This window comes from Podarcis raffonei, chromosome 9 (assembly GCF_027172205.1).
Source record: "Podarcis raffonei isolate rPodRaf1 chromosome 9, rPodRaf1.pri, whole genome shotgun sequence".
NCBI lineage: Eukaryota > Metazoa > Chordata > Lepidosauria > Squamata > Lacertidae > Podarcis > Podarcis raffonei.
In genome coordinates this window covers 27,319,278-27,333,548 of record NC_070610.1, presented here as the reverse complement: position 1 = coordinate 27,333,548, position 14,271 = coordinate 27,319,278, and the positions used below count along the sequence as shown (strand labels likewise).

Genomic DNA, 14,271 nt, shown 5'->3' with positions numbered 1-14,271 from the left:
TGCAACATCTTGTTTTTTCATAATATTGAAAGTCTGCACTTATGCTGCAGATGCTTTGAAACACATGATTCAAAATGGGAATATGGTGCCAGCATGTTCCTCAAATTCTTAGGTTAGGGGTTTTTTGTGCCTTGGATAATGTGCTTACAAAATATTAGGCTTTGTTTCATGTGCAAATAATGGGTGCTAAAGTTGGCAGCTGTCAACCTTCATTTTTCCACTTAATAATACAAACATTAATTTTTAGGTATGGAGCAGCCCCAGTGAATCTCAATATCAAGACAGGAGGACGATCTTACGGATCTTCTGGTAAGCGTCTTCTGTGCTGTCAAAAAGAAAAAATAGAAGAAAAAATCAGCATTCTGTACCAACTATCCCAATCATTATTGTACAGCAAGAAATTAGAAAAACATTGAAAATGAATGCATTTATATACAGCTGTAAAGTTATGAATTATATCATTGCAAGAATATTTTTCTCAACAATATTAGGTAGGCTCTCCTGAGAGATGTTCCCAGGGTACCTACTGAAAGTCTTTCTTCCCCATGTATCTGTAGTTATTTCATTGTTTTCAATTATTTGTCAGGCTTATAAACACAGATATGCTTTAATTCTGGATGTAGAATTGTTAATAGTGTGATGGTTCTTATTATAATATTTTGACACTTCTTTGTAGGTGCAAAAGTGAAAGGAGTTGATCTGGATGCACCAGGAAGTATTAATGGTGTTCCACTATTAGAAGTTGATTTGGATTCCTTTGAGGATAAACCTTGGAGAAAGCCAGGTAACAAATTTTGCTGTTTGAATTTTTATCACTGTAGAAGCTTGTCAGTGAGATTGTATAAAAATGTGGGTTTTCCATGTAGCAAATTAGAACTTAAGCCATTAGTCAACTAGAAAGTAGGGTGATCACTATTGCTCAGAACCCAATGAACACAATTTATGGATAAGAAGTTGTGTTGTTAATTTCTTAAATCAATGTGGAATAAACCCTTACTTAAATAAATGAATTTTCATGTACAAGAATATGCCTGTGCATCGTTTAAATCATCGTATCAACAGAGCAGTCCTCTTAACTGCATAGGTGTCTCTTGAGCATCTGCTTGGAGTTTTCTGCTTTGCTGCAGTTGTACTTTGCTAGATTATGTACCATTTGGTCAAGTGCCCTCTCCCTTGTACTGCAGTTAATTAATTGTCACTGCTGGTAGCTAATACATGCTTCAGGGGGGAGTAGAAAACACCCCCTTTTAGAATGGTTTTCGGCTATGTTTCATTTAAAAACCAACAGCTTAGTGGAGGACTGGGTTATTTCCCTTCCTCTCTGCCAGTTGAGTTGTAACTTTTAGACTGTTTGTGTTTTATCCCTCTTCAGGTGCTGATCTCTCAGATTATTTCAATTATGGGTTTAATGAAGACACCTGGAAAGCATACTGTGAAAAACAAAAGAGAATACGAATGGGACTTGAAATTTTACCTGTTACCTCAACGACAAATAAAATTACGGTAATGAATAGACTCTCTGATTACCAAATTATGGAAATGCTTTCCCTTCTGAAGTTGGAATAGCACTGTATCCGCAGTGAGTGTTAGAAGTCTTTGTGTGGTTCAAAGTACATACCTACCTTCCTTCCTCTTCCTGTCACCCAGACGTTTTGCTCCATTTCTTTGTTGGCCTTTGTGTTGATAGTGTGGAACCACCAAGCTACAACTAGCTTGTAACCTGTTGTTAGTTGTATTGTAGCCCATCAGTCCATAATGTGGTGTTTTAATGGGCAATGTGTTATTTAACTTAGGCCGAAGACATTGCTATGGAAGTAACGCCAGGGGCAGAGATTCCAGATGGCACATACAATCTTTTTAAGGTGAATGTTGGTAAACTTTCCTTAGTCACTCTAATCACTGTTTGCCATACCATTTCCAAGGTCTGAATCAAAGCACAAGTGGGCGTAGCTGTTTTCCCCAAGTGTTTTGATGTATACTCCAGATGTGCTGCATGTAGAACCCTGTAATTTACCTTTGCTGCTGCAAGCCTGTGACTTGATGGCCTAATGTACTAATGATTGCTATGGCAGTTCTTTAATTCCTTGTATGCTGCATCCCTTTAGTCAGATGAGTTTCTAGTTTATGGAAGTGTCAATGTTTAATGTGTTTTTATTTTCTGTGCAGTATTCAAGTGAGAAAACATGCTGGAGAATGATCAGAACCAATTGAATGGATGGCTTCTTTTGTGCCTCCCCCCCCCCCTTCTCTCTCTCACTGATATCAGGAATGATCCACTTCTGTATTATTGGGGGCAGAGCAATTTACTCCCTCATAGATGACTATAAAGCTGGCAGTAAGGATAGAGGATCACATATTTTGGCTGGTGTTGACAGACAGCTGTCGTCACTGACCCTTTCACGCTGATGTGCATGGAGAGCTCCAGAGGGAACAGTTTTATTAGCCTTACAAGATACTAGGAATAGCAAGAACGTTGACTGTTTCTGAAGTTAGAACCTAGACATGAGACTTTGCCTTTCCGCTGCCATACATTCATATAGAAGGACTCACAGGCAATGCAGTGTTTATCTCTTTCCTGCATGGAGTGTGTGAGTTTTCTCTCCTCTTGAGATCTCTGTGCTGTGTGGAGAACTTGGGGGAGGAGAGGAGCCCTGCTAAGTGCTGGATAAATGGTAGGAGGTCTCCATTGGCAACTGCATTTGTGGACACCTGAGTGTAAAAACTTTATATTAAGAGACGACATGGTGTGAGACGATGAGTAGGTTCCTGGTGCCAAGGAACCAATATGTTTTTGGAAAAAATGGCTTCAAGATTGATGGGGGTGCTTTGCTTTTCCAGAATGCATACATGAGTGCAGTTGAATAGAATGTGTAAGCTCATGAAAGCTCTTTGTTTCTTAAAGTGAAAGTTGGAACTATACGATTCCCTTTCTTTAAAACACTTTCATTTAGGTTGGGCCAGTAGGGGCCAGGTAAAGGAGGTTATAGCCCAAGGGCAACCAGTTACCAATCCCTTTTTATGCACATTTGTCTAATATAATTAGTTTTACTATGTAAATAAGAATGCCTGATCAGTGTGCATACTATATGCCTGCAGGTAAATTTGAGTAGAGGTTTTGGATTGGATTCACCAGCCAAGTTTTCCATTCTTTATTAGCGTTCAGTAATCCAATTCTGGGTACAGAAGACCTAATTGATGCCTAATCTAGACAAGGCTGATGTAATACTAATAATTTGAAGTTTGCTCTTGCCTAGTTTGTTTGTCTCTTATTTTTTATTGTATCCTTTAAAGGATATTAGGGTGGCATTAAGCCTAGCAACAATTCTAAGAGGTAGTGACTTTCAAGGCCACCTTGCAAACTTAATATTTAAATCTGGATTTGAACTTTTCCACATTCAAACTCAGAACTCTGACTGCTGCACTGCAATAGCAGACTTTGAATGATCCTGATTTAAAATTCTGTGGTCCAGTGGTGCTTTTCATTAACATCTGGTGAGAATTTGAAGGCTAGATGTACTTTGCTGCCTTCAAATAAGGGGAGATCTTTGGGAATACATTAGCCTTTTAGTGATCTTATGGATGCCCAGATTGGAGGGTTTTAACAGTCCAGATGGCTCTGCTCTCTTAGACTACTTGATGGCATTGGAGTGGTATGTTGGTGGCTTTTCTGAGCACGGAGCTGTGAAAATGGATGTGGTTTATCCTACCTGGCCTGCTCTTTGGCAATTTATACAGTCATAATTAGCTGTACAACACCACAATATTATTTTTGCCTAAATAGAGGGAGACATTATTGCCACATACATAGCAGTAATTATTTGTTTCCTCAAGCAAGTAGCTAAGAGCACCCTGCTCTATTGTAAAAAGAAAGGGTTTTGATTCCTGTCTCTGCTTAATTTGTATGTTAAGTTTTGTTTACTTTACTTGAAGAAGAATTTTCTTAGCAAGTGGGAGGCATTTTTTTTAATGACACAGTTCATGTGCAGGACAGTCTGCATGAAGACTAGTCTAGATTATTGCAGTCCTTGTTCAATGGCTTGGAATTCTTAAATTTATAGAGACACAATCGTTCTGTAGCCTTGTTCCTTTCTGATGTTGAAGATTGGCATAATTATCTGAAAGGAGATGATCACATTTAATGAGACTACAATTACTGTGGCAACTGTGTTTTGCTTTTTGCTCTAGATGCCATGAAGAACTGCTTTTCCACGGTGGAGACCATATGAGTTTGTTTTGCTTTTGTTCTGGTAGAAACGTGGTTGTTCAAACTTTTCAAATGTTCACCATACTATAATTTTCAGTTTCTGTCCCTCTCCCACATTGAAGAAGTATGCTTTACATAAAATCTTACGTAGGCTGCAGCAAAATAATACAAACATTTTTGGCATTCAGAGAGTTACTTTATGCTCATTCATCGAACATGTCCAGTGGAATTTTTTTTATTTCTCACTTGTTCTCTTGTGATTTATCTGATCTTCATGCTGTAGCACAAACTATTTTTGAAACTCCCCCAGATTGAAAGAAGGTTTATCACAGGTTTGTGTGGGCGACACAGGCTCTTTTGGGTACATGGAACTAGTTGCAACAGTCTTTGAATCCAGGCCAAAATTTTCCTACACAAGATCTGCTAAGATGAGCAGCCATAATTCGTTAACAGTTTTGTTCTTCAGCCCTGTACTTAAGCATCTTGACTTAAGTACTTGACTTAAAGATGCTTCCCCCCCATACATTAGACAGTGCTAATGAAGAAACTTTATTCTGAAGGTGCAGCAGGGAAGAACTGGAAACATGGAGAAAGAAATGCCACTTCCACCAACCAAAACTGAGTTTACTTCTCCCCCTCCCTTATTCAAGACAGGCATCCCATCAAACAGGTCAGTTGGATATTTTCAAACTGCCATAGAGAGAAAATACCTTCTAGTTGTTACCATTCTCTTAAACTAAATAAAAGAAAAGTTTGCTATCCTTCTCTCAAATCTTAACCTTTTTTCATATTTTAGTTTGCAATCCTAGATGTATTTGAAGTGTGTGGAATTTTACCAGGAAAAGTTAAAGGGATTTAATTATATTTTAGCATGATCAATAGTAAGAATGTGACTTTTTAAGTCTCTGTTTAAAGCACCTGTGCTAGGTAAGTACAGATAATGTGCTGGACTACATGATGAAATCACTGACAGGAACAAGCTGCTTCCCTTGTCCTTCCTCCACAAGGACTAGACTGGAAGCTTTTGTTTCATTTCCCCATTAATTGTATCTTATCAGCAGCATGCTCACCTACACAATGTGTTAAGTATAGCTTGTTTGAAATGAGTCAAATTCAGACCATAGTTTGTGAAACGGTTTTGTTTCAACAAACAGTAGTTAAGATTAACCAGTTTAGGCTTTGAACAAGGCTTACTGTATCTGTTCCTGAAAGCACTGTAGTAATTCACAGGTGGTATTTCTATTTTAATATTTTGCTTAATGTTTTACTCTATTCTACTCTATGTGTTTTGATACTATGTACTGACTTTTTGCGGTTCGAATCCCCGCTGCGGGGTGCGCTCCCGCTGCTCGGTCCCAGCGCCTGCCAACCTAGCAGTTCGAAAGCACCCCCGGGTGCAAGTAGATAAATAGGGACCGCTTGCCAGCGGGAAGGTAAACGGCGTTTCCGTGTGCGGCTCTGGCTCGCCAGAGCAGCGATGTCACACTGGCCACGTGACCCGGAAGTGTCTCCGGACAGCGCTGGCCCTCGGCCTCTTGAGTGAGATGGGCGCACAACCCTAGAGTCTGTCAAGACTGGCCCGTACGGGCAGGGGTACCTTTACCTTTACCTTTACTGACCTTTTGCTTGTGATTTTATGATTGTAAATCTGTGTGTAATGCTTAGGGATTTTGTTAAGTGATGTATCAAAGAATGAATGAACATAATTCAGTTATGATTAATAAAATCTAGCAATTTCTTCCTTGACTGCACTAGCTGTGTGCATCAAAGGCTAGCTTTGGCTCATGCCAATTGGTGATAAACTCTGGCTTATCATTTTATCCAAACTGGGCCAAGGGTTGGTTCAATTATTAAAACCTAACCATGGTTTGGCGTTCCATGAATGAACCCTGTACTTGCCTGTTTCCTTTGCTTAATAACTTCCTCGTTTGGGCACGAGCCAGGAACATACGCCTGACCCATCATTAGCCCTATTATCGCTGGAAAGTGACACAAACCCAGGGGTTAAACATAATAACCTAGTGTTCTTTTCTTTTCTTTTTTGATAGCAGCATTACCGGCTGTGCCTCATCAATAGAAAGCCGGATCAGAGTTCCCAGTAAATACCTGGATAATTAAGTCTGGGACATAGGGCTTCTCAGATCACCTTACGCAGAGAAGGAAAGGGGTCAAAAAGGGATAGATTTGAGGTTTTGTTTCTGCTCTTCTCTTCCATTAATAAGGGACAACATACTCTATGTCTCCTATGTGGAAAGGCCAATTGGGGGTTCATTGAAAGTGGGGTAATGCCTGAGGAAAAGAAAGACCTAGAAAATTTATCTCACCAGAAACAGCGCCTCTTCTCAGTCACAGCCGAGCACTGCAGCCAGAAAAACAAGTTCAGGTGTTGGGAAGTGGCAGGACCGATATGGGAGGGCTGAATCGCCGGAACTAAGGTAAGAAGTTAAAAGGGACATAGTCCTTTTAGAATTACAATGTTAATTTTACTCATTGGTTGCATGTGTTTAGGCAAGGCTGCTGTAGAATAGCATTCTGGACTTTAGTGTATGCCCAGGTTTTGCAGCACAAACCCCTACCCTTAATTCCGCAGTATAAATGCAGTGGGTAATAATAGCCACACTTCTTACATAGAGCAAAAGTGCTAAATCTTAGAGTCCAGTGATATCTGGGGATTAATACTATCAAAACCAGGTAGGTTTTGTTCTTCTCTCTCAATATAATAATCATTTGGTAACAGGAAAGCATAGAAATAGGGCAAGCTTCACATCAGAATAGCAGTCTTCATATGCTGCTAACAAACAGAATATGAACTAGTTTGTAAACTGTGTGTGCCTGTGTATCCCCGTCTTTCCATTGTGGAACGCAAGGAGGATACCTATCTAATACTTGGCAGACTCATACCTTTAGATAGCTGGTGGCCTCGCATCCCTTCATCGCACACCGTAGCACCATACTTTTAAAGTATCAGTTTGTGAAATTACAAAGTAATTCTTTGCAGACAGGATGAACCTCCCAACCCTTAACTTCCATCACTTTTAACAATAACAGCTTTTGTGACAGTTGCCACAATAGTAGATATACAGTCCTACTTCTCTCCAAAAAGATTGTTGATTACTAGCTCATTGCCTCCAGCTAGATGAAGTATATATGTCATTTCTGTCAGTCTTCAGACACTGATATTTTGTGTTTTGATTTGTTTGGCTATTTAATCTACATGTTGCAGACCCTGTATTAACTTTGTTTTCCCACCTAGTTCCTAAGTATAAGATTTTAAACCTGTATTTTTAGTGGTTTCTGATTTGTCCTCATTCAAGGGTCCACAAACTTTGCTTGGCTTGATCACTTCTTCAAGGAGCAGGATCTTGGCACTGGCCTTCCACTATAACTCTGAAACTTTACATGATTTCCAGGACAATCCTTTAGCCCCAGACCCCTTGAAGCTGGGGGGGGGGGTCATCACAGTTAAACAGTACTTCTGAGATACCTAGGGCTCTGTTGGATTCACTACAATCACAGCACAAAATAGGCAAGTAGCACTTGGCCTGATCTGGAGCTTATGGGGGAAGAGTTTTGAATTGTCCAGAAATTGAGCTTGAAGTTCAGGTGGAGGATTGTGCTTGTTGCGACTGTGTTGATGCACAGTCTTCTACAAAACCACTCACCAACAAATAATATTATAATAATTTATTTATACCCCGCCCATCTGGCTGGGTTTCCCCAGCCACTCTGGGCAGCTTCCAACAGAATATTAAAATACAGTAATCTATTAAACATTAAAAGCTTCCCTAAACAGGGCTGCCTTCAGATGTCTTCTAAAAGTCTGGTAGTTGTTTTTCTCTTTGACATCTGGTGGGAGGGCGTTCCATGGGGGGGGGTGCCACTACCGGGAAGGCCCTCTGCCTGGTTCCCTGTAACTTGGCTTCTCACAGGGAGGGAACTGCCAGAAGGCCCTCGGCACTGGACTTCAGTGTCCGGGCAGAACGATGGGGATGGAGACGCTCCTTCAGATATACTGGACCATGAGATGAGGATGTTTTTCCTCCTGACAAGTAAAAAACCAACCAACCCAGGGTCATGTGTTCTGATGGCTTCCAGCCTGATCCCATAAATAGCTGAGTATATATACTTCATTTATTAGCTGGAGGTGCATTTGCTCAGTGTAAAGGGGAATACACTCTGAGTGTGCTCATGGGCCTTTTTACTACATTCCCACTGGCTTGTAGAAATATTGTTGTCTGCTGATTTTGGACACAATTTGTTGTCTTTTACCTTATTGCCCTACCTTTTCCCCAACTCCAAGGTTGAAAGGAAGGTTGGATGTCATTGTGCTTGCCAGAGGATGGTAGAATACGGATCATGCTGAGTAAAGTTGAGTGAAATTGTGGACCCATGTCAGTGTAGTTCATAATATGTTTGAATGTAGAAGCCTTTTAAGTACGGATTAGGGGCCCTAATTTTCTGGTGTATAGTCTGCCTCTGTATGCTTGCTGCTACCCTCTTCCTATTGCTAATGATCAATGTAGCTTCATCTTTCTCCTAACCATTATTTTCTGTTTTTTCAGAGCAGGCTACACTATTAAAGATTTAACACCCTAAAATTCTTAACTGCTGGCAAAAAGGTTGTGTTTGTCTTCTGCTTTTAGTTTGCCTGCTTGCATGTTCCCTTGAAATACTGTTGAAGATTTCGAGGCTTTTCTTAGGTTATGTTCTCATCAGCTGTTTGTAAATTTTGGCTCCTTTGTAACTAGTGTAGAATTCATTCATACGTATATTTATCATCTGGCAGTTAATGTTTGACTTAGTTGCGTTTTGTTTTAACAATATTAAAGTTGTTGACTGTTGTTCCCGGACTATTTCACTTCTGTAGCTACAGGCACTGTGCAGGTATAGAAAAATGTCAATTATTAAAGGGGGAAACGGGGTGTTCCCTTCCTTAAAAGTTAATCTGGAAATGATGATGATGATGATAGATTTATTGCTTGCCCTTCACCACAATGTCCCAGGGCAGGTCTCAACAATGTAAAATGCAATATTAAAAACAGTTTAAAACAGATTATGCAAATGGCATTTTACAATAAGCTATCCACATTTTCAACTCTTTTCTGAGCTCAGCCACAAATTTCGACTGTCCTCTCAGCCACATGAATATTGGGAGGTAAGAGTAACTCTTGAGACCTAGCTTTTGTATGCTGACTTTGTGTCATACTTGGAGAGGGAATACTCTGGTTTTATGTTAACTTGCTTTGTTTGGATGAGATGCAACCTTATTAAAATGTATGGGAGTCTTGCCATTTACTTCAATAGGATATGAATGGTAACACTTTGCCTAGAAACCACCCAACAGACAAAAGTTGAGGTTTGCTTCCCTTTGGGGTGCATGTTACAGCAGATTTGGAAAGGTGCCTGTCAGAAGTATTTATAGCTGAGGCATCACTGCCTGTTCAAGAATTGATCTTCTCTTCTTAGGCAATAATATTTGCTAGGAATATTTCCTACCAGAGTTTCAGCTGTTGGATAGGTGCCTTGCTTTAATATATGTGATACACAGCGTGAATAGTTCATAAGTACCTTCTTAGTCATGCAGTCTTTCATTTTAAGTAATTTTCTGAAACTAGCTTCTATTACCTCCACCTTTAATTTCAAGGATTTTTTCCTTCAGTAGAAAAGCAAGTATATGCTAGGTTTGAATAGATGCCTCTTATGGTCTAAACCACAGCTCCAGTTGCTCCAGTTGCTCGGTCCCATCTCCTGCCCACCTAGCAGTTCAAAAGCACATGAAAGTACAAGTAGATAAATAGGTACCGCTCCAGTGGGAAGGTAAACGGCGTTTCCATGTGCTTCTCTGGTTCGCCAGAAGCGGCTTAGTCATGCTGGCCACATAACCCGGAAGCTGTATGCTGGCTCCCTCGGCCAATAAAGCGAGATGAGCGCCACAACCCCAGAGTCATGCACGACTGGACCTAACGGTCAGGGGTACTTTTACCTTTTTATTTTCTCTTCGTATTGCTAATTCTCAGGGATACTGCTGATATACTGTACTTCTGTTTGAATATAAAATACTATGTTTCTTCTTCGGGGATGACACATCATCTATTGAGATGATCTTGCTGCCTTTAATAAAGAAGCAGGAAAAAACCCTCAGCTGATTATCCTTGTTGAATAATAGCCTTTTGAAATGTATACACAAGGCATTTGAAAGGCTTGAGATGCACCCCCCCCCCCCAGGTCTTGCTCTGGTCCTGTGTGTCAGTGTAACAGTTCCCTTTTATATTTCTTTTCAGAAGGCTTTCTGGTACAATAGATGTGATTGGGCAGACGATCACGATAAGCCGAGTAGAAGGAAGGAGGCGTGCGAATGAAAACAGCAACATACAGGTTTCCTTTTTCCCTCTTACATACGCGTAGTGGGTACAACAAGACTGATTTTGCTTTCACCTTAGCTTCAGTTTAAAGAACTGAAAATGTGATGCATATAATATTTGATATGCAAAGGGAGTGAGCAAATAGAAAGCATATATTTGATTAAGCCACTTGTCGAGAAATTGGAGAGAATTGCAGCTTGAAAGAACCCAGTGGCTTGTATCCAATGTAGCCATCCCATCAGTGTAAGGATTTACACTTGTGCAATGGGACGTCTCCTCCCCCCTCCCCCGCACATCCACTAACTCTGTTCTTGGAGTTCCTCCAACACTACGGAACAGATTTCGGGAGGGTGTGGGGTATGCACTGGAAAGGAGGGGGAGAAGTCCTATAGTTCTAGTGGAAATCTTTGCACTGACAAGACAATGCTTAGTACTGCATTGGTTACAAGTCTTTGTATGGTAAGCAATGGTATGCAATGAGTGCTCTTAGGGTCTTATAGTCATCAGCATGCTTTACCGCTAATGCAACATGGAATTGAGGGTATTGTTTTGCCCAGGCATGCTCACACTCTTGTGTTGTCAAAGTTTCACCTTGCATCTTCTCATTTCAAGTGAGTATACATTTAGAAGTGTTTGTTAGAGAGTGAGAGATCAAAATGCATAGGATATTCCAGCAACGACCTGTATTATCCTCTTAATCTTCAGAGTTTTCACTGAGAAATTTCTCCTGTTTCTGTTGGAAGGCAAATGCACGTTTCTTCATCTCAGAAAAAACTTTACTTAATATGTAAATTAGGAGAAAATATGCATCTCCCCCCCCCCCTTTTTACAAAATAAAATTATAATGTTGGTTTTGTTTTGTAGGTTCTTTCTGAACGCCCCAGTGCCGACGTGGACAACAGTTTTACCAAGCCCCCTCCGTTTTTTCCTCCAGGAGCTCCTCCCACCCATCTTCCACCGCCTCCTTTTCTTCCGCCACCTCCATCTGTCAGTACTGCTCCCCCTCTGATTCCTCCTCCAGGTAAAAATAAAAGATGCAGAAAGGAAAAAAAACCCATAATTAGCAGTGTTTCCATTTAGATAGCTAAAGTTGTGTTCAGGGTGTGTTTTATATATTTATCTATAATTGGGATTTGATGTTTTTCTGGCCAGTAAAAGATTTGCAATTTGCTTGACAACTTCCAAGAGTTACCTTGGCTTCACATGGTCCTTTCTTATGAAGGGTTTTTCACATGTTTTCCTCATCTTTCCTTCGAAGGCATTTTTCTTCATTATTTGCATTTTCTCCTCCACGGGTGAAGATCCCCTTACTTCACTGACGTTGCATTCAACTACAATTTGCTTCATGTAAGGGCTGGTGACTTGTGGCCTCCAGGCAGAATTGGATCAAAGGAAGGCTGCCAGCTGGTGAAGGAGCAGGGCGGTAGAAATGCTGGCCATGCTCCCATCACTGCTTTAAATTAAAGCGAAGCAATTGAGATGTAAAATTTCCACTGATTTTTAAACCTTTGCATAGGCAAGCTGCAAACCTAAATGCTATTCAGTCACCTGTGAAAATGAAATGCATTATTAATCATTTCGCTTACATTAAATCTTAAGCTGCTTTATGACATATACTGCTTTTATTCAAACCATAATTACAAATATTTTGTAACCCAATATACTTGTAAATAGTGGGGAAACGAGTTGAAAATTGCATCAGCATTATGGTAAACAATTGTTATTTGGAGTTACAGTGGAACCTCGGTTGTCGAACGTGTCCACGCGGCTTCCGTTTTGAGTTTCCCTATTTTATTGAGGCTTCCGCTTTCAGTTTTTGGTTTTCGAATGTTTCGGAAGTCGAATGGTCTTCTGGAACGGATTAGGTTCAAAAACCGAGATTCTACTGTAGTACATAGTGCTTGATTTCTATCCATCAAGAAACAAAAGGAACTCCTACGTTGAACATCTATGGCTCAGTACAGACACCATGGGTGGAATTCAGCATAGCGCTAAAGACATAATTCCATTGATGCAAACGTTTCTGTTGGAAATGCACTTACACAAAATCAAGTTAATTCCTACCCTCCTATGATTCGTATAGGGCTTTCCTTCATTTTCTGTTTGTGTTTTTCTGGGATTTCACATCTCTGCACAGCGGCTGCATGACTTTCCAACCAATTTCATTCCAGCAAGGGAAGGAGGGGAGTCATGAATGTAGTTCTGGACAAACACAGTTTGCTTTTGGATTACCTGGAAGCATTGGGCAACTGCATATGAGCCTCCACTTCCTTTTCTAATGCAGCAGTTGGCATGAAGCTGGCTGGAAAGTTGCACAGAGGCTTCTGGCAGTAATGCCAAACCACTGTCTGTGACTCTTATTTCAATAACCTTAACTGCTGCCTAGCATGGTAGGAAGTGGATGCCTGAGGTGGGCTAGTCTTCAAAAGCAGTCCATACCAACTGCTTTCCTTTTTTGCCTATGTTCTTTTCCATGTTTCTCTCTGACCCTGTAAACATTAAAGGGATTATCGGCCCTACTTTCCATTCTCCGGATGATGTCCCTTTTCTAAGACTTTTGCTCTCTCTTCCTGGCCCCTTTCAGATTTGGCATGTTTGTGGCAAATTGCATTCTTTACTGTGTGCTTAAATTCATATGGGCTAAACAAAGTGGGAAATAGGAAAAGCTAAAATCGTTTTTATACACAGCCCAGGTAATGCATTGCTGATGTGTAGTACAAAAAGGCCATGAAAATTTACAGTGCAGTCACGAGCATGGGACTTATATTGTAGTATGTATGTTTAGGATTGCAGCCTTGGTGCTCTTGAACAGGGGTCGGCAAGGTTTACCTCGCCTGGGCCGGTTCACTTCAGTGGAGATCCCTCCGTGTGCCAGATCGCGCACACCCGCGTTTTCCAGTGTCTGTGCAGACACGATTTCTGGCGTCTGTGCATGCGCAGATGCGATTTCTGGTGCCGTGGAAGTGAGTCACCACACTTCGCCAGTTTAGCACAGCGCGCGAGGTCTCACCGAGTGGGCGGTTCAGTTTGGGGGTGGCTCATGGGCCAGTTAAACGACCTCCATGGGCCTCTTGTGGCCCATGGGCCTTAGGTTGCTGATCCCTGCTCTTGAACAACATAATTGTGGAGTTGGTATACAACTTGCCATGTGGTTATGCTGGAAACTTTTGAACAAAAAAGGAGCAACATTTAAAGTACAGTAATTCTGTAGCATAGCACTTGCATACGTGGTTGGTTGGAGAAATAGGAGATGTGTTGCCTTCAAAGAAATAGGAATGTAAAGAATAATATTAGCCTAAGCCTTGGGGGTGAACTTCTAGTCCCACCTACAAGTAAGAGGCAGTATTAAAGAAGAAGCTTTCATCTGTTGAAGTTCAAAGTTAAAATAAATCTGCATGTGTTGTGACTTTAGTTGAGCCCTTTGGTGAAAGCAGCAGAGGACTGGTAACATTCAGACAGGTTGATGAGATGAGCCCAGCCAGAAGATTTTGTTTGCTATCTCCTGTATTTTCAGCCCATTTGAAAATAACTTATAAGTAGTGGCTTTGGCTTCTCCAGGCTTATTTTAATTTTGCTTCTGCCAGCATTCTGTCTTCAAAGCTCCTACCAAAATAGAACCTGCCCATTCCTCATTGGTTTAAAGAGGGAAAAGTTTCTTGTTACCTAATATTAGCTTGGAACTACTGGCCAGAACGTTTAAGCATT

General features: G+C 40.8%; 1 protein-coding gene across 9 annotated transcripts in view; it reads left to right on the top strand.

Annotated features, from left to right (window-relative positions):
* FIP1L1 (factor interacting with PAPOLA and CPSF1) overlaps positions 1-14,271 on the top strand; it is a 35,371-nt gene that overhangs the window by 6,019 nt on the left and 15,081 nt on the right. For 2 of the 9 annotated variants that reach the window (XM_053404425.1, XM_053404422.1), the window contains exons 5-12: positions 248-309; positions 677-784; positions 1,373-1,503; positions 1,794-1,862; positions 4,765-4,874; positions 6,532-6,639; positions 10,486-10,579; positions 11,431-11,587. In XM_053404425.1, coding sequence (XP_053260400.1) covers positions 248-309; positions 677-784; positions 1,373-1,503; positions 1,794-1,862; positions 4,765-4,874; positions 6,532-6,639; positions 10,486-10,579; positions 11,431-11,587 — 839 coding nt within the window. The remainder of the gene's footprint in view (positions 1-247; positions 310-676; positions 785-1,372; positions 1,504-1,793; positions 1,863-4,764; positions 4,875-6,531; positions 6,640-10,485; positions 10,580-11,430; positions 11,588-14,271) is intronic. The other 7 variants (XM_053404430.1, XM_053404427.1, XM_053404428.1 and 4 more) reach the window with 5 other exon arrangements.